General features: G+C 41.6%; 2 protein-coding genes across 2 annotated transcripts; both read right to left on the reverse strand.

The window, feature by feature from the left end:
• Positions 1 to 4,412: 4,412 nt before the first annotated feature.
• Positions 4,413 to 14,316, reverse strand: LOC123488398 (oocyte zinc finger protein XlCOF19-like). The gene is made up of 2 exons (XM_045219323.1): positions 14,163 to 14,316; positions 4,413 to 4,870 (listed from the first exon to the last, which is right to left on the reverse strand). The coding sequence occupies exons 1-2, from the start codon at positions 14,269 to 14,271 to the stop codon at positions 4,413 to 4,415; spliced, it is 567 nt and encodes a 188-aa protein (XP_045075258.1). The 5' UTR covers positions 14,272 to 14,316.
• Positions 14,317 to 18,957: 4,641 nt separating this feature from the next.
• On the reverse strand, positions 18,958 to 19,952 carry LOC123488397 (gastrula zinc finger protein XlCGF17.1-like). Its single transcript, XM_045219321.1, has one exon. The coding sequence runs from the start codon at positions 19,913 to 19,915 to the stop codon at positions 19,079 to 19,081; it is 837 nt and encodes a 278-aa protein (XP_045075256.1). The 5' UTR covers positions 19,916 to 19,952; the 3' UTR covers positions 18,958 to 19,078.
• Positions 19,953 to 27,011: the final 7,059 nt, after the last annotated feature.

Below are 27,011 nucleotides of genomic sequence, written 5' to 3' on the forward strand. Positions count from 1 at the left end.
CTCCTACATGGTGTACCAGTACTGAGTAGGTCCAAACTGCTCCTACATGGTGTACCAGTACTGAGTAGGTCCAACCTGCTCCTACATGGTGTACCAGTACTGAGTAGGTCCAACCTGCTCCTACATGGTGTACCAGTACTGAGTAGGTCCAAACTGCTCCTACATGGTGTACCAGTACTGAGTAGGTCCAAACTGCTCCTACATGGTGTACCAGTACTGAGTAGGTCCAAACTGCTCCTACATGGTGTACCAGTACTGAGTAGGTCCAAACTGCTCCTACATGGTGTACCAGTACTGAGTAGGTCCAAACTGCTCCTACATGGTGTAACAGTACTGAGTAGGTCCAAACTGCTCCTACATGGTGTACCAGTACTGAGTAGGTCCAAACTGCTCCTACATGGTGTAACAGTACTGAGTAGGTCCAAACTGCTCCTACATGGTGTACCAGTACTGAGTAGGTCCAAACTGCTCCTGCATGGTGTAACAGTACTGAGTAGGTCCAAACTGTTTAGGACAAGTCTCTGAATGTCTTTGAATGGCCCAGCCAGAGCCCAGAAATGAACCCGATCTAACATCTCTGGAGAGACCTGAAAACAGCTGTGCAGCGACTCTCCCCATCCAACCTGACAGAGCTTGAGAGGATCTGCAGAGAAGAATGTGAGAAACTCCAAATACAGGTGTTCCAAGCTTGTAGCGTCATACCCAAGAAGACTCGAGGCTGTAATCGCTGCCAAAGGTGCTTCAACAAAGATCTCTCCAGAGATGTTCGATCAGGTTCAAGTCCGGGCTCTGGCTGGGCCACTCAAGGACATTCTGCCAAGGACAGCTGCCAAGCTCAACACTGACCCAGACACTAACTAATTTGCATGAGTATCAATGAGAGTGATCCCGGACGAGCCCCCACTTTATGTTACGAACCCCGTGGCTTTAAACGTCTAGGGTGGATGGACATGAGACCCGTAACATAATTCATGCAAATTATAAGCGTGACATGGAACAGTGAGAAATAAAACTACACGACAACCATAAACTACCGTCAAACATAAAAGGTTTATTGTTGAACACACGGTAAAGGTTTGGGAAAAAGGGGCTGAGCAGGACCCAAGAAATGAAACAATAGTGTAAAACACCCCTAAACTGATCTTGCCTGCCTCAAGAACCGCTAAGCTACTGCTAATCATACAAAAATACAGTGGGTGGTCCGCTCAGGTCTAACTAGTGTTTTTAGACAGTTTTCTTCCTACGGGTAATGTACGCCCAAGGGCAACTTGCCTAAATTCCCCTTTTCCCAGAAACACACAAAGTTACCAAACAGAGTAACCAGCAAATGAGTGAGTAAACAAAACACAGGACACCACAGTATCCATACTCACATACGGAAATAGTCTCTAACAAAAAAACAACTGACCGGCTTTTAAACAATGGGATGTGTGATGGAAAAACCAGTTACAGGTGGTGCAATGCAGAGGAATGTTCACTGATTGGTCCACCTTAGCAATCAGCAGACACCTCAACGACCACCAATCAGGAACATACAGGACACCTGTGATTAGGGCAGAAGGAGAGGAAAAACACAAAAAGACACAGGATACCTCAAATCAAATCAAATCAAATCAAATTTTATTGGTCACATGCGCCGAATACAACAGGTGCAGACATTACAGTGAAATGCTTACTTACAGCCCTTACCTGTATCCGTAACAACTAACAAGGGGGAAACACATGAACTAATAGTACAGGTAGATAGCAATAAAAAACGATGCTACAGAGACACAGAAGAGGTTAGAGGAAAAACCAAAAAGAACTGGAGGAACTTATTCCGGAACTATCTGATGTTATCTATTAGACAGAGATAAAGCAAACTGGACGGAATATGGAGAAAAATGCACCAAACTCTCCCTGAATCTCCAACACAGAAAAAAACGCTACCAAAAAGAATGAGCAGAAACTCGTTACTAAAGAATCTACGATTCTCCGAATTATATTTTAAAGAGGAAACTAAATATTTTTCAGCAGATGTTTTTATTTTCCGTCTCATCCTCTGAACGACGATTACGGTAAAGGAATTTCTTTCCAAATAATTAAAAAAGGAAAATTAACAAATGCATAAAATGATCAGTGCGAAAGCCAAATGATGGAGGAATAACGTTTAGAGGCTATTAAATCCTTTCAGTCTGGCAAAACCCCAGGGCTTGATGGCACCAGGGCTAGATGGCACCAGGGCTAGATGGCACCAGGGCTTGATGGCACCAGGGCTTGATGGCACCAGGGCTTGATGGCACCAGGGCTTGATGGCACAGGGCTTGATGGCACCAGGGCTTGATGGCACCAGGGCTTGATGGCACCAGGGCTAGATGGCACCAGGGCTTGATGGCATACCGGTAGAGGTATATCAAGCCTTTTTATATACTCAAAGCTCCTTTATTAGCTTGTTTTAACTCCTATAGAAATGGTAGTCTGACAGGTACTCAGCAGGAAGGTCTGATTTCACTATTAATAAAACAAGATCCAGATGGCAAAAAGTTATATTTTGGTTTCATCTGACCATATGACATTCTCCCAATCCTCTTCTGGATCATCCAAATGCACTCTAGCAAACTTCAGACGGGCCTGGACATGTACTGGCTTAAGCAGGGGGACACGTCTGGCACTGCAGGATTTGAGTCCCTGGCGGCGTAGTGTGTTACTGATGGTAGGCTTTGTTACTTTGGTCCCAGCTCTCTGCAGGTCATTCACTAGGTCCCCCCGTGTGGTACTGGGATTTTCGCTCACCGTTCTTGTGATCATTTTGACCCCACGGGGTGAGATCTTGCGTGGAGCCCCAGATCGAGGGAGATTATCAGTGGTCTTGTATGTCTTCCATTTCCTAATAATTGCTCCCACAGTTGATTTCTTCAAACCAAGCTGCTTACCTATTGCAGATTCAGTCTTCCCAGCCTGGTGCAGGTCTACAATTTTGTTTCTGGTGTCCTTTGACAGCTCTTTGGTCTTGGTCATAGTGGAGTTTGGAGTGTGACTGTTTGAGGTTGTGGACAGGTGTCTTTTATACTGATAAGTTCAAACAGGTGCCATTAATACAGGTAACGAGTGGAGGACAGAGGAGCCTCTTAAAGAAGAAGTTACAGGTCTGTGAGAGCCACAAATCTTGCTTGTTTGTAGGTGACCAAATACTTATTTTCCACCATAATTTGCAAATAAATTCATTAAAAATCCTACAATGTGATTTTCTGGATTTTTTTTTCAATTTGTCTGTCATAGTTGACGTGTACCTATGATGAAAATTACAGGCCTCTCTCATCTTTTTTAAGTGGGAGAACTTGCACAATTGGTGGCTGACTAAATACTTGTTTTCCCCACTGTACATTACACCGGTTTTAAGGTCTCACTGGCTGCCTGTGAGTTTTAGGAATTAATTTAAAGATTATTCTATTGGTTTTTAAATCAATCCACGATTGTGCACCCCAATACACGTCAGAAATGCTTTTGAGTTATGTACCCAGTAGGTCCCTCAGGTCCTCTGGCACTGGCCTTTTTAACTATCCCAAAGCCCAGGACCAAGAGGCATGGAGAGGCAGCCTTTAGTTACTATGCCTCCCAGCCTCTGGAATAGCCAGAGAACCTGAGGGGGAACGAAACTGTGGACATATTTAAAAGAGATTTTAAGACACACCATTTTAGCTTTGCTTTTCCTCAGGGAGCTTTTTAGTCCTTCCTTTTCTTTAGTTATTCTTTAGTTTTTTATCTTATGTTTGTTGTGTAAATATTTCATTTTCATTTTAATTTTTTGTTCATTTTTTCTTCTTCTGTAAAGCACATTGATTGAAATGTGCTGTATAAATAAATCCTGAAAATATATTTCCACAATGGCAACAGCTTCTCTAACTGGGTAAAATTATTTCCACACTGGGAGCAATTGTGTGGTTTTTCCCCTGTGTGTGTAATTGTGTGGTTTTTTCCTCATGTGTGGGTCCTTTTATGTGATTTTAGGTCATATGATCGTGCATATCTCTTTCCACACAGGGTGCAATGGTAACGTTTCTCCCCTGTGTGCGTCCTCTCATGTGCCTTCATGTTATCTAACAACCTAAAGAATTTTCCACAATGGGAACAGGGGTAAGGCTTCTCTCCAGAGTGTATTTTCTTATGTTTGTTAAGGTTCCCTAACTGCAAAAACACTTTCCACACTGGGAGCAACTGTGTGGTTTTTCCCCTGTGTGTGTCCTCTCATGTGATTTTAGGTCATGTGATCGTAAAAAAACTAATTCCACACTGTGAGCAATGGTAAGATTTCTCCCCTGTATGTGTCCGCTCATGCTTTATTAGGTCCGATGATGTTGAAAATCTCTTTCCACACTTGGAGCAGTGGTAAGGCTTTTCTCCTGTGTGTTTCTTCTCATGATCTTTCAGGTTCCCTAACTTGGTAAATCCTTTCCACACAGGGAGCAATGGTAAGGTTTCTCCCCTGTGTGTGTCCTCTCATGCGACTTCAGGTTATCTGACAACCTAAAATTCTTTCCACAATGGGAACAGGAGTAAGGCTTCTCTCCAGAGTGTATTCTCTTATGTTTGTTCAGGTTCCCTAAATGGGAAAAAAGCTTTCCACACTGGGAGCAACTGTGTGGTTTTTCCCCTGTGTGTGTCCTCTCATGTGATTTTAGGTCATGTGATCGTGAGAATCTCTTTCCACACTGGGAGCATTGGAAGGGCTTTTCTCCTGTGTGTTTCCTTTCATGCTCTTTTAGCTTCCATAACCACTTAAAACCCATATTACACTGGGAGCAGTGGTGTCGCATCGCTGGATTGGGCGTCTCTGGGTCTGGTTCCCCTGAAGGACTCTTCCCGCTCTCAGAGGGAGAGTCTGGTCTCTCTCCTGCCAAAGACAAAACAGAGTATTTAGTTAAACAGAGTATTTAGTTAAACAGAGTATTTAGTTAAACAGAGTATTTAGTTAAACAGAGAGACCGGAATGAAACCTCCATGATGAAACTGTTTTCCTATGAGGTTGAATCCAGACTAGATCCCTCATTATTTAACAAAATGTGGATCCTGGATGCTGATTGGTTGATAGCTTTTAGTTATTCACCTTAATCCTGGGTAATGCCTGTTAACAGTTCCATTTGAATTATTCCTACACATCCACTGTCCGACAGCCCTGCCAGGCAATTAATAAACTAATCTCCACTAGAAAGAATCATCTAGACATTATCACCCCATGCTTCCAGCCTAGCATTTGGTTTGTATGTAAAATAAAATATGTATAGAACTTATTTTGGTGATTTACGACTGAATATAAATATATGGAACATGTTTATTTATATGGAATCGCTTTAATTACTATAATGACACCTAGTGGCCAATTGTTGGTTTGCTACTAGAATGTGACATAAGGGGTTAAGTTAAGATGGAGCTAGAATGGTACATAAGGGGTTAAGTTAAGATGGGGCTAGAATGGTACATAAGGGGTTAAGTTAAGATGGGTCTAGAATGGTACATAAGGGGTTAAGTTAAGATGGGTCTTCAGTTGAACAGTGATTAGAACAGGTGATAGCAGTCTGCTATTGGAAGATGACTAAAAACACAGTTTTCAACAGTTCTTCATAGCATGATTTATACCTTTTCACTTCTGGATTTATACCTTTGGATTTACTGTTTATTTCACCCTGATCATTTTAGTGCCCTTTTTGAGTTAGTTTTACCATCAATATCAACTGGGACCTGTTTTACCATCATTATCAATTGATCAACCAGTGTGCTTGGCTAGAAACTATGCCAATAGAATGAACAACCAGTGAGTTTGGCTAGAAACTATACCAACAGAATGAACAACCAGTGTGCTTGGCTAGAAACTATACCAACAGAATGAACAACCAGTGTGCTTGTCTCTCAACCTCAGAAATAAAACTACCAACTGGTTATTTGTCATGACTGACTTCAAGCTTTTTATTATTTTTCCCTTCATCATTTGTGTTCCTTTTTGATCATCAATATCTAATGGAATCTGTCAATGCTTACCTGGATACAGCGCCTTCAGAAAGTATTCACACCCCTCCACTTGTTCCACATTTTGTTGTGTTACAGCCTGAATTTAATATGGATTCAATTGAGATGTTGTGTCACTGGCCTTACACAATATCCCATAATGTCAAAGTGGATCTATGTTTTTGTGTGTGTTTTTTTAAACAAATCAGTACAAAATGAAAAGCTGAAATGTCTTGAGTCAATAAGTATTCAACCCCTTTGTTAAGGCAAGCCAAATACAGTGGGGGAAAAAGTATTTAGTCAGCCACCAATTGTGCATGTTCTCCCACTTAAAAAGATGAGAGAGGCCTGTAATTTTCATCATAGGTACACGTCAACTATGACAGACAAATTGAGGAAAGAAAATCCAGAAAATCACATTGTAGGATTTTTTATGAATTTATTTGCAAATGATGGTGGAAAATAAGTATTTGGTCAATAACAAAAGTTTCTCAATACTTTGTTATATACCCTTTGTTGGCAATGACACAGGTCAAACGTTTTCTGTAAGTCTTCACAAGGTTTTCACACACTGTTGCTGGTATTTTGGCCCATTCCTCCATGCATATCTCCTCTAGAGCAGTGATGTTTTGGGGCTGTTGCTGGGCAACACGGACTTTCAACTCCCTCCAAAGATTTTCTATGGGGTTGAGATCTGGAGACTGGCTAGGCCACTCCAGGACCTTGAAATGCTTCTTACGAAGCCACTCCTTCGTTGCCTGACGGTGTGTTTGGGATCATTGTCATCATTGAAAGACCCAGCCACGTTTCATCTTCAATGCCCTTGCTGATGGAAGGAGGTTTTCACTCAAAATCTCACGATACATGGCCCCATTCATTTTTTCCTGTACACGGATCAGTCGTCCTGGTCCCTTTAAAGAAAAACAGCCCCAAAGCATGATGTTTCCACCCCCATGCTTCACAGTAGGTATGGTGTTCTTTGGATGCAACCTAGCATTCTTTGTCCTCCAAACACGACGGAGTTGAGTTTTTACCAAAAAGTTATATTTTGGTTTCATCTGACCATATGACATTCTCCCCAATCCTCTTCTGGATCATCCAAATGCACTCTAGCAAACTTCAGACGGGCCTGGACATGTACTGGCTTAAGAAGGGCGACACGTCTGCACTGCAGGATTTGAGTCCCTGGCGGCGTAGTGTGTTACTGATGGTAGGCTTTGTTACTTTGGTCCCAGCTCTCTGCAGGTCATTCACTAGGTCCCCCGTGTGGTTCTGGGATTTTTGCTCACCGTTCTTGTGATCATTTTGACCCCACGGGGTGAGATCTTGCGTGGAGCCCCATATCGAGGGAGATTATCAGTGGTCTTGTATGTCTTCCATTTCCTAATAATTGCTCCCACAGTTGATTTCTTCAAACCAAGCTGCTTACCTATTGCAGATTCAGTCTTCCCAGCCTGGTGCAGGTCTACAATTTTGTTTCTGGTGTCCTTTGACAGCTCTTTGGTCTTGGCCATAGTGGAGTTTGGAGTGTGACTGTTTGAGGTTGTGGACAGGTGTCTTTTATACTGATAACAAGTTCAAACAGGTGCCATTAATACAGGTAACGAGTGGAGGACAGAGGAGCCTCTTAAATAAGAAGTTACAGGTCTGTGAGAGCCAGAAATCTAGCTTGTTTGTGACCAAATACTTATTTTCCACCATAATTTGCAAATAAATTAATTAAAAACCCTACAATGTGATTTTCTGGAAAAACAATTCTCAATTTGTCTGTCATAGTTGACGTGTACCTATGATGAAAATTACATGCCTCTCTCATCTTTTTAAGTGGGAGAACTTGCACAATTGGTGGCTGACTAAATACTTTTTTTCCCCACTGTAAGTTCAGGAGTACAAATTTGCTTAACAAGTCACATAATAAATTTCAGCCACAACCATCAAGCTAGGCTGCAGGGCTACGCCCACACCTAAGGCCACTCAGCCTCGTTCAGCTGCAACACGCCTGGGGAATTTAAGGGGATGCTTTAGTTCAGTACGGGGGGAGCTCCTGGCTGGACGCCGGAGGCTGAGCTCTACAGACATTTGTTTGAAGTCCTGGACATTGTGTTCTCCACAGGAAGAAGTGACCGGACCGCAAGTGAAGCTGGTAATCTGGGTAGCAGCCCAGCTAGTAAGGATAACTCTGGGTTCAGTTAAGGAGAGAGAGTGAGAGAGTGTTTTGTTTTCAGTTACTGTTTGAGAAGCAGCTTTGTGAACCTTTTTATTTGTAATAAATCCGCCAGGCTGGTTTAAGCTGTGCCCTTCTGTCATCGTTCCTCCTCGTGGCCTTCCTACCAGCCACACCTAGCGACTCGTTACAAGTGTCAGGACTACCTCATCTCTGTACCCCACACATACAATTATCTGTAAGGTCACTCGGTCGAGCAGTGAATTTCAAACACAGATTCAACCACATAGACCAGGGGAGGTTTTCCAATGCCTCCCAAAGAAGGGCGCCTATAGGTAGATGGGTTTAAAAAAACATTTAAAAAAACATTGAATATCCCTTTGAGCATGGTGAAGTTATTAATTACACTTTGGACGGTGTATCAATACACCCAGTCACTACAAAGATACAAACTTCCTAACTCCGTTGCCTGGAGAGGAAGGAAATCGCTTAGGGTGACATTTTGACATTGATTTTAAGATTTTTATTATTTTCATAATATTTGTACCTTTATACCATCAATATCAATGGCGGAGACGCATAAAGATGGCAGCCGTCTGCACTTACCACTAATTCCTTTTTTTGCTAAATTGGCCGTATTGTACATTCCTCCACCTTACTCCTTATTTAGTGTTGTCATTAACTATTTTAGCTTCAAGACGCCCCAAAAATAAAGAAGTAAAAAAAGTTTATTGTGCTGATTTATTGGCACATTGAATTGTAGTTTACAAACTCAGTGGGAAAAAACAATGACGTCATTTCTGAATTCTGCCATCTTTATGTTTGCCATTGGAATCTGTCAATGCTTACCTGGATACATGCTTGCTTTACCATTCAACAATTAAGGAACTGTGTGACAAACCCTTGACATTTTGAGTATAATACATTGAAATGTTTGTTTTTTTGGAGACTTCAGAAATACGATGAAACAGTCCACGTGTTTAATTTCATTTGATATAATTCCCCAGAATCTAAATAGTTCCAGAATCTAAATAGTTCCAGAATCTGAATAGTTCCAGAATCTAAATAGTTCCAGAATCTGAATAGTTCCAGAATCTAAATAGTTCCAGAATCTGAATAGTTCCAGAATCTGAATAGTTCCAGAATCTGAATAGTTCCAGAATCTGTATAGTTCCAGAATCTGAATAGTTCCAGAATCTAAATAGTTCCAGAAACTAAATAGTTCCAGAATCTGAATAGTTCCAGAATCTAAATAGTTCCAGAATCTGTATAGTTCCAGAATCTGAATAGTTCCAGAATCTGTATAGTTCCAGAATCTGAATAGTTCCAGAATCTGAATAGTTCCAGAATCTAAATAGTTCCAGAATCTGAATAGTTCCAGAATCTGAATAGTTCCAGAATCTAAATAGTTCCAGAATCTGTATAGTTCCAGAATCTGAATAGTTCCAGAATCTGAATAGTTCCAGAATCTAAATAGTTCCAGAATCTAAATAGTTCCAGAATCTAAATAGTTCCAGAATCTAAATAGTTCCAGAATCTGAATAGTTCCAGAATCTGAATAGTTCCAGAATCTAAATAGTTCCAGAATCTAAATAGTTCCAGAATCTGAATAGTTCCAGAATCTGAATAGTTCCAGAATCTAAATAGCTCCAGAATCTAAATAGTTCCAGAATCTGTATAGTTCCAGAATGTGAATAGTTCCAGAATGTGAATAGTTCTAGAATCTAAATAGTTCTAGAATCTAAATAGTTCCAGAATCTGTATAGTTCCAGAATCTGAATAGTTCCAGAATCTGAATAGTTCCAGAATCTGAATAGTTCTAGAATCTAAATAGTTCTAGAATCTAAATAGTTCCAGAATCTGTATAGTTCCAGAATCTGAATAGTTCCAGAATCTAAATAGTTCCAGAATCTGAATAGTTCCAGAATCTGAATAGTTCCAGAATCTGTATAGTTCCAGAATCTAAATAGTTCCAGAATCTGAATAGTTCCAGAATCTGAATAGTTCCAGAATCTAAATAGTTCCAGAATCTGAATAGTTCCAGAATCTAAATAGTTCCAGAATCTAAATAGTTCCAGAATCTGAATAGTTCCAGAATCTGAATAGTTCCAGAATCTAAATAGCTCCAGAATCTAAATAGTTCCAGAATCTGTATAGTTCCAGAATGTGAATAGTTCCAGAATGTGAATAGTTCTAGAATCTAAATAGTTCTAGAATCTAAATAGTTCCAGAATCTGTATAGTTCCAGAATCTGAATAGTTCCAGAATCTGAATAGTTCCAGAATCTGAATAGTTCCAGAATCTAAATAGTTCCAGAATCTGAATAGTTCCAGAATCTGAATAGTTCCAGAATCTGAATAGTTCTAGAATCTAAATAGTTCTAGAATCTAAATAGTTCCAGAATCTGTATAGTTCCAGAATCTGAATAGTTCCAGAATCTAAATAGTTCCAGAATCTGAATAGTTCCAGAATCTGAATAGTTCCAGAATCTGTATAGTTCCAGAATCTAAATAGTTCCAGAATCTGAATAGTTCCAGAATCTGAATAGTTCCAGAATCTAAATAGTTCCAGAATCTAAATAGTTCCAGAATCTGAATAGTTCCAGAATCTAAATAGTTCCAGAATCTGAATAGTTCCAGAATCTGAATAGTTCCAGAATCTGAATAGTTCCAGAATCTGTATAGTTCCAGAATCTGAATAGTTCCAGAATCTAAATAGTTCCAGAAACTAAATAGTTCCAGAATCTGAATAGTTCCAGAATCTAAATAGTTCCAGAATCTGTATAGTTCCAGAATCTGAATAGTTCCAGAATCTGTATAGTTCCAGAATCTGAATAGTTCCAGAATCTGAATAGTTCCAGAATCTAAATAGTTCCAGAATCTGAATAGTTCCAGAATCTGAATAGTTCCAGAATCTAAATAGTTCCAGAATCTGTATAGTTCCAGAATCTGAATAGTTCCAGAATCTGAATAGTTCCAGAATCTAAATAGTTCCAGAATCTAAATAGTTCCAGAATCTAAATAGTTCCAGAATCTAAATAGTTCCAGAATCTGAATAGTTCCAGAATCTGAATAGTTCCAGAATCTAAATAGTTCCAGAATCTAAATAGTTCCAGAATCTGAATAGTTCCAGAATCTGAATAGTTCCAGAATCTAAATAGCTCCAGAATCTAAATAGTTCCAGAATCTGTATAGTTCCAGAATGTGAATAGTTCCAGAATGTGAATAGTTCTAGAATCTAAATAGTTCTAGAATCTAAATAGTTCCAGAATCTGTATAGTTCCAGAATCTGAATAGTTCCAGAATCTGAATAGTTCCAGAATCTGAATAGTTCTAGAATCTAAATAGTTCTAGAATCTAAATAGTTCCAGAATCTGTATAGTTCCAGAATCTGAATAGTTCCAGAATCTAAATAGTTCCAGAATCTGAATAGTTCCAGAATCTGAATAGTTCCAGAATCTGTATAGTTCCAGAATCTAAATAGTTCCAGAATCTGAATAGTTCCAGAATCTGAATAGTTCCAGAATCTAAATAGTTCCAGAATCTGAATAGTTCCAGAATCTAAATAGTTCCAGAATCTAAATAGTTCCAGAATCTGAATAGTTCCAGAATCTGAATAGTTCCAGAATCTAAATAGCTCCAGAATCTAAATAGTTCCAGAATCTGTATAGTTCCAGAATGTGAATAGTTCCAGAATGTGAATAGTTCTAGAATCTAAATAGTTCTAGAATCTAAATAGTTCCAGAATCTGTATAGTTCCAGAATCTGAATAGTTCCAGAATCTGAATAGTTCCAGAATCTGAATAGTTCCAGAATCTAAATAGTTCCAGAATCTGAATAGTTCCAGAATCTGAATAGTTCCAGAATCTGAATAGTTCTAGAATCTAAATAGTTCTAGAATCTAAATAGTTCCAGAATCTGTATAGTTCCAGAATCTGAATAGTTCCAGAATCTAAATAGTTCCAGAATCTGAATAGTTCCAGAATCTGAATAGTTCCAGAATCTGTATAGTTCCAGAATCTAAATAGTTCCAGAATCTGAATAGTTCCAGAATCTGAATAGTTCCAGAATCTAAATAGTTCCAGAATCTAAATAGTTCCAGAATCTGAATAGTTCCAGAATCTAAATAGTTCCAGAATCTACATAGTTCCTGAATCTAAATAGTTCCAGAATCTGTATAGTTCCAGAATCTGTATAGTTCCAGAATCTAAATAGTTCCAGAATCTGTATAGTTCCAGAATCTGAATAGTTCCAGAATCTGAATAGTTCCAGAATCTACATAGTTCCAGAATCTGTATAGTTCCAGAATCTGAATAGTTCCAGAATCTAAATAGTTCCAGAAACTGTATAGTTCCAGAATCCGAATAGTTCCAGAATCTGAATAGTTCCATTCCTGATATTACTACCAGTGAGCCTTGGCCTAGGTTACTGTTCATTGCGAAGATGGAGGCCTTTTTCATTTAACTAAACGACAGTTAGAGGAGGAGTATAGTGAAAAGAAGTCTACAAGGGGAATGGTTTATTTTTTTATTATTTTTTTTTTAGTCATTTAGCAGACGCTCTTATCCAGAGCGACTTACAGGAGCAATTAGGGTTAAGTGCCTTGCTCAAGGGCACATCGACAGATTTTTCAATTCTTAGAAACGTTTTAGCTGATTATAGATGAGAAAACTTTGTTCAACTCGCTATTCAGGTTTGATGCAATTTCTCAAATTTCGTATTTATGATTCGTTTTATTATTATTATTGTTATTGTAGGTCTATTTAAGAATCTAAACCAGTTCTTTATGTATGTTTTGTTTCATTTTGTAGAAATTCTTTTGTTGGCTAAATTAATTTCGAACTGTCTTTTGGACCCGTGAATATCTCTACTTGGGATATATATTTTTTAAATATATACTGTATGTTTTTGAAAGATTGTATTTTTCTGACTACAACAACATACTTAGACAAAGACAATTGACAACTAAACATTTACTACAAACATTGACATCCCACCTGCTCAGACCCACATATTACCACCATATCCACCCATCCTGTCTGTCTCACAATCAGATTTTCTCTCCTTCCTCATCCTTTGAATATCTACAGTGCTTGTAATATTTTATGCCATATTGCTTCAAATTGAACTATTCTGTTTCTCTCTGTAGCCCACATTTTGTTCAATATTTAAGATAATAACGCATTTGATTCATCCACTGTCTTAACAATGGAGGGTCAATTGATTCATCCACTGTCTGTCCCATATCTAGGAGATATAAGAAAACTCAGGAAATATTTTTGGACAAATATTTAACACCTTACTTCCATTTGTTTGTACGGGTTACCTTCAGACGAGGGGGTTGTGGAGCAAAACGGAAGAAAATAGTCCCTTCTCCATAATAGTTTTTTTAGGCCAAACCGTTCGGACGCTACAGACGTTTCCGTGAGAAGATCGATTTTCGGGATGTATCATGGTCTGACAAACATCGCTGTAGCTCGGGCACCTTCCACCGCAGTTGCGGAAGGCCGACAGGCAGATGGGGTGGATTAAGACTCAGCCCATGCTGCGTCTCAATATCTCTAGCTTCAACTGACGGATTTTGATGGAGATTATTTTTCATTATGTTACTTAGATTGACGCACGGGTGCGTCAATAAACTCTTAAGGATTTTAAATAACCTGTAGTAATTATTTTTTATCATTTTAATCCAGATCAAAATTATCCTTCGTCTTGATTCTGTCCACTTCATCATTTGAAGTCACACACGAGTTGTTTTATGCTTTTATGTGATGTCAAGCACAGACACTGAGTAAAGCACTACAGAAAGAGATATTCAGATGTTTACAAAGGTAGTGAAATATATAATGTGAAGCATTTGATCCATTAACGTTTTGTTGGCCGCCCCCCACTCTTTGTAGATTTAACAATTCCTACAGAACAACATATTAAAGTGTAGACCTTCATTAGAATGGCCCTTTAAAACCACACATCGGTTCAACAACTGCAGAGTTTGTGCCCCTGTTTAAGATATTACTCACTGTTGTTAATCAGATCTCCAGTCTCTTCTTCTTCTTCCAATGTGACAGTAATCTCCCCCTCTTCCTTTATTCCAAAAATGTCTTCCTCTTCTTTCACTGCGACAGTCATCTCCCCCTCCTCCTCTTTCACTCTGAACGCGTCTCCCTCTTCTTTCACTGTAACATCCTCCTCCTCTTTCACTCTGAACGCGTCTTCCTCTTCTTTCACTGTGACATCCTCCTCCTCTTTCACTCTAAAAGCTTCTTCATCTTCGGTCAATGTAACGTCTTTCTCTTCTTCTTTCACGGTAACAGCCTCACCCTCTACTTGTTTTTTTACTGTGACATCCTCCTCTTCCTTCTCCTCTTTCACGACAATGTTCAGCCCCAGAGCTTCTTTCTCCGTCCAGCAGACCTCCTCTTCTTTAGCAGGAGGAGAGTAGCTTAGTGAGCTCATGGTCGGTGATGTTAGCTAGAAAGCCAGTTAGCATTAGTGACTAGGCTGGTGCTAATTTACCCAGCTAGCTAGCTGACTAACAACAATGTAAATATTAAATAGGGTAACTAGCAAGTAGATACGACAAGTGTGTTTAAAACACAGTGGCTAATATACACCGAAAGAGTTTAAAGAGCTTCAATGTTTTTTGGCTATGAAGCTACGGAGGTGATTGACTAGCTGTTGTTGTTGAAGAAGCGTCCCGTCCACTAGATTATACGTCACACTGGCAGCATCGCCTGAAACAGGCACATCGCCATCTGCTGGGTGGGAAGGGTAACACAGTCAAGGGAAATGTTCATTTTATTTTGAGACAAAAAGTTGATTTTTCATTTATTTCATTAAATAATATTATATTGAGACGTACAAAGAGAAGCATGTGTTGATTAATGAATATCTTTAATGAGTGAGAATTTAAAACAACCTACCATACTAAGGCAGCTAGGTCCAACCTGCTCCTACACGGTGTAACAGTACTGAGTAGGTCCAACCTGCTCCTACATGGTGTACCAGTACTGAGTAGGTCCAAACTGCTCCTACATGGTGTACCAGTACTGAGTAGGTCCAACCTGCTCCTACATGGTGTACCAGTACTGAGTAGGTCCAACCTGCTCCTACATGGTGTACCAGTACTGAGTAGGTCCAAACTGCTCCTACATGGTGTACCAGTACTGAGTAGGTCCAAACTGCTCCTACATGGTGTACCAGTACTGAGTAGGTCCAAACTGCTCCTACATGGTGTACCAGTACTGAGTAGGTCCAAACTGCTCCTACATGGTGTACCAGTACTGAGTAGGTCCAAACTGCTCCTACATGGTGTAACAGTACTGAGTAGGTCCAAACTGCTCCTACATGGTGTACCAGTACTGAGTAGGTCCAAACTGCTCCTACATGGTGTAACAGTACTGAGTAGGTCCAAACTGCTCCTACATGGTGTACCAGTACTGAGTAGGTCCAAACTGCTCCTGCATGGTGTAACAGTACTGAGTAGGTCCAAACTGTTTAGGACAAGTCTCTGAATGTCTTTGAATGGCCCAGCCAGAGCCCAGAAATGAACCCGATCTAACATCTCTGGAGAGACCTGAAAACAGCTGTGCAGCGACTCTCCCCCATCCAACCTGACAGAGCTTGAGAGGATCTGCAGAGAAGAATGTGAGAAACTCCAAATACAGGTGTTCCAAGCTTGTAGCGTCATACCCAAGAAGACTCGAGGCTGTAATCGCTGCCAAAGGTGCTTCAACAAAGATCTCTCCAGAGATGTTCGATCAGGTTCAAGTCCGGGCTCTGGCTGGGCCACTCAAGGACATTCTGCCAAGGACAGCTGCCAAGCTCAACACTGACCCAGACACTAACTAATTTGCATGAGTATCAATGAGAGTGATCCCGGACGAGCCCCCACTTTATGTTACGAACCCCGTGGCTTTAAACGTCTAGGGTGGATGGACATGAGACCCGTAACATAATTCATGCAAATTATAAGCGTGACATGGAACAGTGAGAAATAAAACTACACGACAACCATAAACTACCGTCAAACATAAAAGGTTTATTGTTGAACACACGGTAAAGGTTTGGGAAAAAGGGCTGAGCAGGACCCAAGAAATGAAACAATAGTGTAAAACACCCCTAAACTGATCTTGCCTGCCTCAAGAACCGCTAAGCTACTGCTAATCATACAAAAATACAGTGGGTGGTCCGCTCAGGTCTAACTAGTGTTTTTAGACAGTTTTCTTCCTACGGGTAATGTACGCCCAAGGGCAACTTGCCTAAATTCCCCTTTTCCCAGAAACACACAAAGTTACCAAACAGAGTAACCAGCAAATGAGTGAGTAAACAAAACACAGGACACCACAGTATCCATACTCACATACGGAAATAGTCTCTAACAAAAAAACAACTGACCGGCTTTTAAACAATGGGATGTGTGATGGAAAAACCAGTTACAGGTGGTGCAATGCAGAGGAATGTTCACTGATTGGTCCACCTTAGCAATCAGCAGACACCTCAACGACCACCAATCAGGAACATACAGGACACCTGTGATTAGGGCAGAAGGAGAGGAAAAACACAAAAAGACACAGGAACAAAAAAAAATTTATTGGTCACGAAAAACATTTACCTGTATCCGTAACAACTAACAAGGGGAAACACATGAACTAATAGTACAGGTAGATAGCAATAAAAAACGATGCTACAGAGACACAGAAGAGGTTAGAGGAAAAACCAAAAAGAACTGGAGGAACTTATTCCGGAACTATCTGATGTTATCTATTAGACAGAGATAAAGCAAACTGGACGGAATATGGAGAAAAATGCACCAAACTCTCCCTGAATCTCCAACACAGAAAAAACGCTACCAAAAAGAATGAGCAGAAACTCGTTACTAAAGAATCTACGATTCTCCGAATTATATTTTAAAGAGGAAACTAAATATTTTTCAGCAGATGTTTTTATTTTCCGTCTCATCCTCTGAACGACGATTACGGTAAAGGAATTTCTTTCCAAATAATTAAAAAAGGAAAATTAACAAATGCATAAAATGATCAGTGCGAAAGCCAAATGATGGAGGAATAACGTTTAGAGGCTATTAAATCCTTTCAGTCTGGCAAAACCCCAGGGCTTGATGGCACCAGGGCTTGATGGCACCAGGGCTTGATGGCACCAGGGCTTGATGGCACCAGGGCTAGATGGCACCAGGGCTAGATGGCACCAGGGCTTGATGGCACCAGGGCTTGATGGCACAGGGCTTGATGGCACCAGGGCTTGATGGCACCAGGGCTTGCGGACGGGGCTTGATGGCACCAGGGCTTGATGGCACCAGGGCTTGATGGCACCAGGGCTAGATGGCACCAGGGCTTGATGGCATACCGGTAGAGGTATATCAAGCCTTTTTATATACTCAAAGCTCCTTTATTAGCTTGTTTTAACTCCTATAGAAATGGTAGTCTGACAGGTACTCAGCAGGAAGGTCTGATTTCACTATTAATAAAACAAGATCCAGATGGCAAAAAGTTATATTTTGGTTTCATCTGACCATATGACATTCTCCCAATCCTCTTCTGGATCATCCAAATGCACTCTAGCAAACTTCAGACGGGCCTGGACATGTACTGGCTTAAGCAGGGGGACACGTCTGGCACTGCAGGATTTGAGTCCCTGGCGGCGTAGTGTGTTACTGATGGTAGGCTTTGTTACTTTGGTCCCAGCTCTCTGCAGGTCATTCACTAGGTCCCCCCGTGTGGTACTGGGATTTTCGCTCACCGTTCTTGTGATCATTTTGACCCCACGGGGTGAGATCTTGCGTGGAGCCCCAGATCGAGGGAGATTATCAGTGGTCTTGTATGTCTTCCATTTCCTAATAATTGCTCCCACAGTTGATTTCTTCAAACCAAGCTGCTTACCTATTGCAGATTCAGTCTTCCCAGCCTGGTGCAGGTCTACAATTTTGTTTCTGGTGTCCTTTGACAGCTCTTTGGTCTTGGCCATAGTGGAGTTTGGAGTGTGACTGTTTGAGGTTGTGGACAGGTGTCTTTTATACTGATAAGTTCAAACAGGTGCCATTAATACAGGTAACGAGTGGAGGACAGAGGAGCCTCTTAAAGAAGAAGTTACAGGTCTGTGAGAGCCACAAATCTTGCTTGTTTGTAGGTGACCAAATACTTATTTTCCACCATAATTTGCAAATAAATTCATTAAAAATCCTACAATGTGATTTTCTGGATTTTATTTTCAATTTGTCTGTCATAGTTGACGTGTACCTATGATGAAAATTACAGGCCTCTCTCATCTTTTTAAGTGGGAGAACTTGCACAATTGGTGGCTGACTAAATACTTGTTTTCCCCACTGTACATTACACCGGTTTTAAGGTCTCACTGGCTGCCTGTGAGTTTTAGAATTAATTTAAAGATTATTCTATTGGTTTTTAAATCAATCCACGATTGTGCACCCCAATACACGTCAGAAATGCTTTTGAGTTATGTACCCAGTAGGTCCCTCAGGTCCTCTGGCACTGGCCTTTTAACTATCCCAAAGCCTAGGACCAAGAGGCATGGAGAGGCAGCCTTTAGTTACTATGCCTCCCAGCCTCTGGAATAGCCAGAGAACCAGAGGGGGGCTGAAACTGTGGACATATTTAAAAGAGATTTTAAGACACACCATTTTAGCTTTGCTTTTCCTCAGGAGCTTTTTAGTCCTTCCTTTTCTTTAGTTATTCTTTAGTTTTTTATCTTATGTTTGTTGTGTAAATATTTCATTTTCATTTTAATTTTTGTTCATTTTTTCTTCTTCTGTAAAGCACATTGATTGAATTGTGCTGTATAAATAAATCCTGAAAATATATTTCCACAATGGCAACAGCTTCTCTAACTGGGTAAAATTATTTCCACACTGGGAGCAATTGTGTGGTTTTTCCCCTGTGTGTGTAATTGTGTGGTTTTTTCCTCATGTGTGGGTCCTTTTATGTGATTTTAGGTCATATGATCGTGCATATCTCTTTCCACACAGGGTGCAATGGTAACGTTTCTCCCCTGTGTGCGTCCTCTCATGTGCCTTCATGTTATCTAACAACCTAAAGAATTTTCCACAATGGGAACAGGGGTAAGGCTTCTCTCCAGAGTGTATTTTCTTATGTTTGTTAAGGTTCCCTAACTGCAAAAAACACTTTCCACACTGGGAGCAACTGTGTGGTTTTTCCCCTGTGTGTGTCCTCTCATGTGATTTTAGGTCATGTGATCGTAAAAAACTAATTCCACACTGTGAGCAATGGTAAGATTTCTCCCCTGTATGTGTCCGCTCATGCTTTATTAGGTCCGATGATGTTGAAAATCTCTTTCCACACTTGGAGCAGTGGTAAGGCTTTTCTCCTGTGTGTTTCTTCTCATGATCTTTCAGGTTCCCTAACTTGGTAAAATCCTTTCCACACAGGGAGCAATGGTAAGGTTTCTCCCCTGTGTGTGTCCTCTCATGCGACTTCAGGTTATCTGACAACCTAAAATTCTTTCCACAATGGGAACAGGAGTAAGGCTTCTCTCCAGAGTGTATTCTCTTATGTTTGTTCAGGTTCCCTAAATGGGAAAAAAGCTTTCCACACTGGGAGCAACTGTGTGGTTTTTCCCCTGTGTGTGTCCTCTCATGTGATTTTAGGTCATGTGATCGTGAGAATCTCTTTCCACACTGGGAGCATTGGAAGGGCTTTTCTCCTGTGTGTTTCCTTTCATGCTCTTTTAGCTTCCATAACCACTTAAAACTCATATTACACTGGGAGCAGTGGTGTCGCATCGCTGGATTAGGCGTCTCTGGGTCTGGTTCCCTTGAAGGACTCTTTCTGCTGTCAGAGTGAGAGTCTGGTCTCTCTCCTGCCAAAGACAAAACAGAGTATTTAGTTAAACAAAGTATTTAGTTAAACAGAGTATTTAGTTAAACAGAGAGACCGGAATGAAACCTCCATGATGAAACTGTTTTCCTATGAGGTTGAATCCAGACTAGATCCCTCATTATTTAACAAAATGTGGATCCTGGATGCTGATTGGTTGATAGCTTTTAGTTATTCACCTTAATCCTGGGTAATGCCTGTTAACAGTTCCATTTGAATTATTCCTACACATCCACTGTCCGACAGCCCTGCCAGGCAATTAATAAACTAATCTCCACTAGAAAGAATCATCTAGACATTATCACCCCATGCTTCTAGCCTAGCATTTGGTTTGTATGTAAAATAAAATATGTATAGAACTTATTTTGGTGATTTACGACTGAATATAAATATATGGAACATGTTTATTTATATGGAATCGCTTTAATTACTATAATGACACCTAGTGGCCAATTGTTGGTTTGCTACTAGAATGGGACATAAGGAGTTAAGTTAAGATGGGGCTAGAATGGTACATAAGGAGTTAAGTTAAAATGGGGCTAGAATGGTACATAAGGGGTTAAGTTAAGATGGGGCTAGAATGGTACATAAGGGGTTAAGTTAAGATGGGGCTAGAATGGTACATAAGGGGTTAAGTTAAGATGGGGCTAGAATGGTACATAAGGGGTTAAGATGGGGCTAGAATGGTACATAAGGGGTTAAGATGGGGCTAGAATGGTACATAAGGGGTTAAGTTAAGATGGGTCTAGAATGGTACATAAGGGGTTAAGATGGGTCTAGAATGGTACATACAGACATTTGTTTGAAGTCCTGGACATTGTGTTCTCCACAGGAAGAAGTGACCGGACCGCAACTGAAGCTGGTAATCTGGGTAGCAGCCCAGCTAGTAAGGATAACTCTGGGTTCAGTTAAGGAGAGAGAGTGAGAGAGTGTTTTGTTTTCAGTTACTGTTTGAGAAGCAGCTTTGTGAACCTTTTTATTTGTAATAAATCCGCCAGGCTGGTTTAAGCTGTGCCCTTCTGTCATCGTTCCTCCTCGTGGCCTTCCTACCAGCCACACCTAGCGACTCGTTACAAGTGTCAGGACTACCTCATCTCTGTACCCCACACATTCAATTATCTGTAAGGTCACTCGGTCGAGCAGTGAATTTCAAACACAGATTCAACCACATAGACCAGGGAGGTTTTCCAATGCCTAAGTTAGAGCTAAAAGTCTGATGGCCACCGGTACCCATATCGCCTATAACGCCCATATTGGTGGTCATCCTAGGTCAAATGATTAGTTCAATCACCAATTTCTCAGCCTGAGTATGAGAGAAACACAACTCTTTGAATGAATAACATTCAATGGATGAAATTGATCAAAATAACTGTTAAAACATGAAAAACATACAAAAACGTGTTTTTAAACATCAAATTTGGCAAAAACATTTTTGAAAATGTGAAACTATATGTTTATTTTGTGGATATTTTTTCCAACACAGTAAATAGTAAATGTTTTCCAATAAACCAAATAGCCAATGCGTTATCACACAATAAATATTTAATAAATGATATCACAATTCTAAAGTAGGCCTACTTACGATTCCTCCACAATATTCCATGGGTGGAGATTTCACTTAAGGACCGATGGAATTTATTTATTTATTTGTCATTTAGCAGACGCTCTTATCCAGAGCGACTTACAGGAGCAATTAGGGTTAAGTGCCTTGCTCAAGGGGCACATCGACAGATTTTTCACCGGCTCGGCTCGGCGATTAGAACCAGCGACTACAATGTGCGAACCCCCCGCCCAATCACCCATTATGTTTTTTTGTTTGTATTGTGCATGAAGAAATATGGAAAGTAAATCGTTCACCAAGAAACAAGCGTTAGACGAGACTTTGGGGCGGCAGGTAGCTTAGTGGTTAAGCGCGTTGTGCCAGTAACCGAAAGGTCGCTGGTTCTAATCCCCCCGAGCCGACTAGGTGAAAAATCTGCCGACGTGCCCCTTGAGCAGGGCACTTAACCCTAATTGCTCCTGTGAGTCGCTCTGGATAAGAGCGTCTGCTAAAATGACAAAAAATGTAAATGTAAACGTTTGAAGAGCGGCGCTGATGCAAGAGATGATCTGGTCCAGACAGTTTTCTTATTATGATGAACTGGATGGAATATTGTGGAGGAATCGTAAAGGCTACTTTATAATTGTGATATTATGTCGATGTTGGCTATTTGGTTCATTGGAAAACATTTACTGTGTGGATAACAGTAACATCCAAGGCATATTTATTTTCTGTGTTGATAGCCTAAACAGTAAAGTCCCCAGCTAGTATTTACTATGTTGATACGATACGGGAGTAGTCTAGTCTACAATAACTCTATTGGATTCAGAGATGGTAACCTCTTCTTTACCAGGTGGATGGACACTACAGTACTACTGAGGTGGATCAGAGATGGTAACCTCCTCTTTACCAGGTGGATGGACACTACAGTACTACTGAGGTGGATCAGAGATGGTAACCTCTTCTTTACCAGGTGGATGGACACTACAGTACTACTGAGGTGGATCAGAGATGGTAAACTCCTCTTTACCAGGTGGATGGACACTACAGTACTACTGAGGTGGATCAGAGATGGTAAACTCCTCTTTACCAGGTGGATGGACACTACAGTACTACTGAGGTGGATCAGAGATGGTAACCTCTTCTTTACCAGGTGGATGGACACTACAGTACTACTGAGGTGGATCAGAGATGGTAACCTCCTCTTTACCAGGTGGATGGACACTACAGTACTACTGAGGTGGATCAGAGATGGTAACCCTCTTTACCAGGTGGATGGACACTACAGTACTACTGAGGTGGATCAGAGATGGTAACCTCCTCTTTACCAGGTGGATGGACACTACAGCACTACTGAGGTGGATCAGAGATGGTAACCTCCTCTTTACCAGGTGGATGGACACTACAGTACTACTGAGGTGGATCAGAGATGGTAAACTCCTCTTTACCAGGTGGATGGACACTACAGTACTACTGAGGTGGATCAGAGATGGTAACCTCTTCTATACCAGGTGGATGGACACTACAGTACTACTGAGGTGGATCAGAGATGGTAACCTCTTCTTTACCAGGTGGATGGACACTACAGTACTACTGAGGTGGATCAGAGATGGTAACCTCTTCTTTACCAGGTGGATGGACACTACAGTACTACTGAGGTGGATCAGAGATGGTAACCTCTTCTTTACCAGGTGGATGGACACTACAGTACTACTGAGGTGGATCAGAGATGGTAACCTCTTCTTTACCAGGTGGATGGACACTACAGTACTACTGAGGTGGATCAGAGATGGTAACCTCTTCTTTACCTGGTGGATGGACACTACAGTACTACTGAGGTGGATCAGAGATGGTAACCTCTTTACCAGGTGGATGGACACTACAGTACTACTGAGGTGGATCAGAGATGGTAACCTCTTTACCAGGTGGATGGACACTACAGTACTACTGAGGTGGATCAGAGATGGTAACCTCTTCTTTACCAGGTGGATGGACACTACAGTACTACTGAGGTGGATCAGAGATGGTAACCTCTTCTTTACCTGGTGGATGGACACTACAGTACTACTGAGGTGGATCAGAGATGGTAACCTCTTTACCAGGTGGATGGACACTACAGTACTACTGAGGTGGATCAGAGATGGTAACCTCCTCTTTACCAGGTGGATGGACACTACAGTACTACTGAGGTGGATCAGAGATGGTAACCCTCTTTACCAGGTGGATGGACACTACAGTACTACTGAGGTGGATCAGAGATGGTAACCTCTCTTTACCAGGTGGATGGACACTACAGTACTACTGAGGTGGATCAGAGATGGTAACCTCTTCTTTACCAGGTGGATGGACACTACAGTACTACTGAGGTGGATCAGAGATGGTAACCTTCTTTACCAGGTGGATGGACACTACAGTACTACTGAGGTGGATCAGAGATGGTAACCTCTTCTTTACCAGGTGGATGGACACTACAGTACTACTGAGGTGGATCAGAGATGGTAACCTCTTCTTTACCAGGTGGATGGACACTACAGTACTACTGAGGTGGATCAGAGATGGTAACCTCCTCTTTACCAGGTGGATGGACACTACAGTACTACTGAGGTGGATCAGAGATGGTAACCTCTTCTTTACCAGGTGGATGGACACTACAGTACTACTGAGGTGGATCAGAGATGGTAACCTCCTCTTTACCAGGTGGATGGACACTACAGTACTACTGAGGTGGATCAGAGATGGTAACCTCTCTTTACCAGGTGGATGGACACTACAGTACTACTGAGGTGGATCAGAGATGGTAACCTCTTCTTTACCAGGTGGATGGACACTACAGTACTACTGAGGTGGATCAGAGATGGTAACCTCCTCTTTACCAGGTGGATGGACACTACAGTACTACTGAGGTGGATCAGAGATGGTAACCTCTTCTTTACCAGGTGGATGGACACTACAGTACTACTGAGGTGGATCAGAGATGGTAACCTCCTCTTTACCAGGTGGATGGACACTACAGTACTACTGAGGTGGATCAGAGATGGTAACCTCTTTACCAGGTGGATGGACACTACAGTACTACTGAGGTGGATCAGAGATGGTAACCTCTTTACCAGGTGGATGGACACTACAGTACTACTGAGGTGGATCAGAGATGGTAACCTCCTCTTTACCAGGTGGATGGACACTACAGTACTACTGAGGTGGATCAGAGATGGTAACCTCTTTACCAGGTGGATGGACACTACAGTACTACTGAGGTGGATCAGAGATGGTAACCTCTTCTTTACCAGGTGGATGGACACTACAGTACTACTGAGGTGGATCAGAGATGGTAACCTCTTTACCAGGTGGATGGACACTACAGTACTACTGAGGTGGATCAGAGATGGTAACCTCCTCTTTACCAGGTGGATGGACACTACAGTACTACTGAGGTGGATCAGAGATGGTAACCTCTTCTTTACCAGGTGGATGGACACTACAGTACTACTGAGGTGGATCAGAGATGGTAACCCTCTTTACCAGGTGGATGGACACTACAGTACTACTGAGGTGGATCAGAGATGGTAACCCCTCTTTACCAGGTGGATGGACACTACAGTTCTACTGAGGTGGATCAGAGATGGTAAACTCTTCTTTACCAGGTGGATGGACACTACAGTACTACTGAGGTGGATCAGAGATGGTAACCTCCTCTTTACCAGGTGGATGGACACTACAGTACTACTGAGGTGGATCAGAGATGGTAACCCTCTTTACCAGGTGGATGGACACTACAGTACTACTGAGGTGGATCAGAGATGGTAACCCCTCTTTACCAGGTGGATGGACACTACAGTACTACTGAGGTGGATCAGAGATGGTAACCTCTTCTTTACCAGGTGGATGGACACTACAGTACTACTGAGGTGGATCAGAGATGGTAACCTCCTCTTTACCAGGTGGATGGACACTACAGTACTACTGAGGTGGATCAGAGATGGTAACCTCTTCTTTACCAGGTGGATGGACACTACAGTACTACTGAGGTGGATCAGAGATGGTAAACTCCTCTTTACCAGGTGGATGGACACTACAGTACTACTGAGGTGGATCAGAGATGGTAACCCTCTTTACCAGGTGGATGGACACTACAGTACTACTGAGGTGGATCAGAGATGGTAACCTCCTCTTTACCAGGTGGATGGACACTACAGTACTACTGAGGTGGATCAGAGATGGTAACCTCTTCTTTACCAGGTGGATGGACACTACAGTACTACTGAGGTGGATCAGAGATGGTAACCTCTTCTTTACCAGGTGGATGGACACTACAGTACTACTGAGGTGGATCAGAGATGGTAACCTCCTCTTTACCAGGTGGATGGACACTACAGTACTACTGAGGTGGATCAGAGATGGTAACCTCCTCTTTACCAGGTGGATGGACACTACAGTACTACTGAGGTGGATCAGAGATGGTAACCTCTCTTTACCAGGTGGATGGACACTACAGTACTACTGAGGTGGATCAGAGATGGTAACCTCTCTTTACCAGGTGGATGGACACTACAGTACTACTGAGGTGGATCAGAGATGGTAACCTCTCTTTACCAGGTGGATGGACACTACAGTACTACTGAGGTGGATCAGAGATGGTAACCTCTTTACCAGGTGGATGGACACTACAGTACTACTGAGGTGGATCAGAGATGGTAAACTCCTCTTTACCAGGTGGATGGACACTACAGTACTACTGAGGTGGATCAGAGATGGTAACCTCTTCTTTACCAGGTGGATGGACACTACAGTACTACTGAGGTGGATCAGAGATGGTAACCTCTTCTTTACCAGGTGGATGGACACTACAGTACTACTGAGGTGGATCAGAGATGGTAACCTCCTCTTTACCAGGTGGATGGACACTACAGTACTACTGAGGTGGATCAGAGATGGTAACCTCTCTTTACCAGGTGGATGGACACTACAGTACTACTGAGGTGGATCAGAGATGGTAACCTCTTCTTTACCAGGTGGATGGACACTACAGTACTACTGAGGTGGATCAGAGATGGTAAACTCCTCTTTACCAGGTGGATGGACACTACAGTACTACTGAGGTGGATCAGAGATGGTAAACTCTTCTTTACCAGGTGGATGGACACTACAGTACTACTGAGGTGGATCAGAGATGGTAACCTCTTCTTTACCAGGTGGATGGACACTACAGTACTACTGAGGTGGATCAGAGATGGTAACCTCTCTTTACCAGGTGGATGGACACTACAGTACTACTGAGGTGGATCAGAGATGGTAACCTCTTCTTTACCAGGTGGATGGACACTACAGTACTACTGAGGTGGATCAGAGATGGTAACCTCCTCTTTACCAGGTGGATGGACACTACAGTACTACTGAGGTGGATCAGAGATGGTAACCTCCTCTTTACCAGGTGGATGGACACTACAGTACTACTGAGGTGGATC

Source organism: Coregonus clupeaformis, unplaced genomic scaffold, assembly GCF_020615455.1.
Source record: "Coregonus clupeaformis isolate EN_2021a unplaced genomic scaffold, ASM2061545v1 scaf2266, whole genome shotgun sequence".
In the NCBI taxonomy this organism is placed as follows: domain Eukaryota; kingdom Metazoa; phylum Chordata; class Actinopteri; order Salmoniformes; family Salmonidae; genus Coregonus; species Coregonus clupeaformis.

What these genes read in the sequence shown, in the direction of transcription:
- LOC123488397 (XM_045219321.1), bottom strand. Translation starts at nt 19,915, where the DNA reads ATGCGACACCACTGCTCCCAGTGTAATATGAGTTTTAAGTGGTTATGG.
- LOC123488398 (XM_045219323.1), bottom strand. Translation starts at nt 14,271, where the DNA reads ATGACTGTCGCAGTGAAAGAAGAGGAAGACATTTTTGGAATAAAGGAA. An exon ending in TGGAGATCTGATTAACAACA is followed by an intron (nt 4,871 to 14,162) that starts GTGAGTAATATC and finishes TGTCTTTGGCAG; the next exon opens with GAGAGAGACCAGACTCTCCC.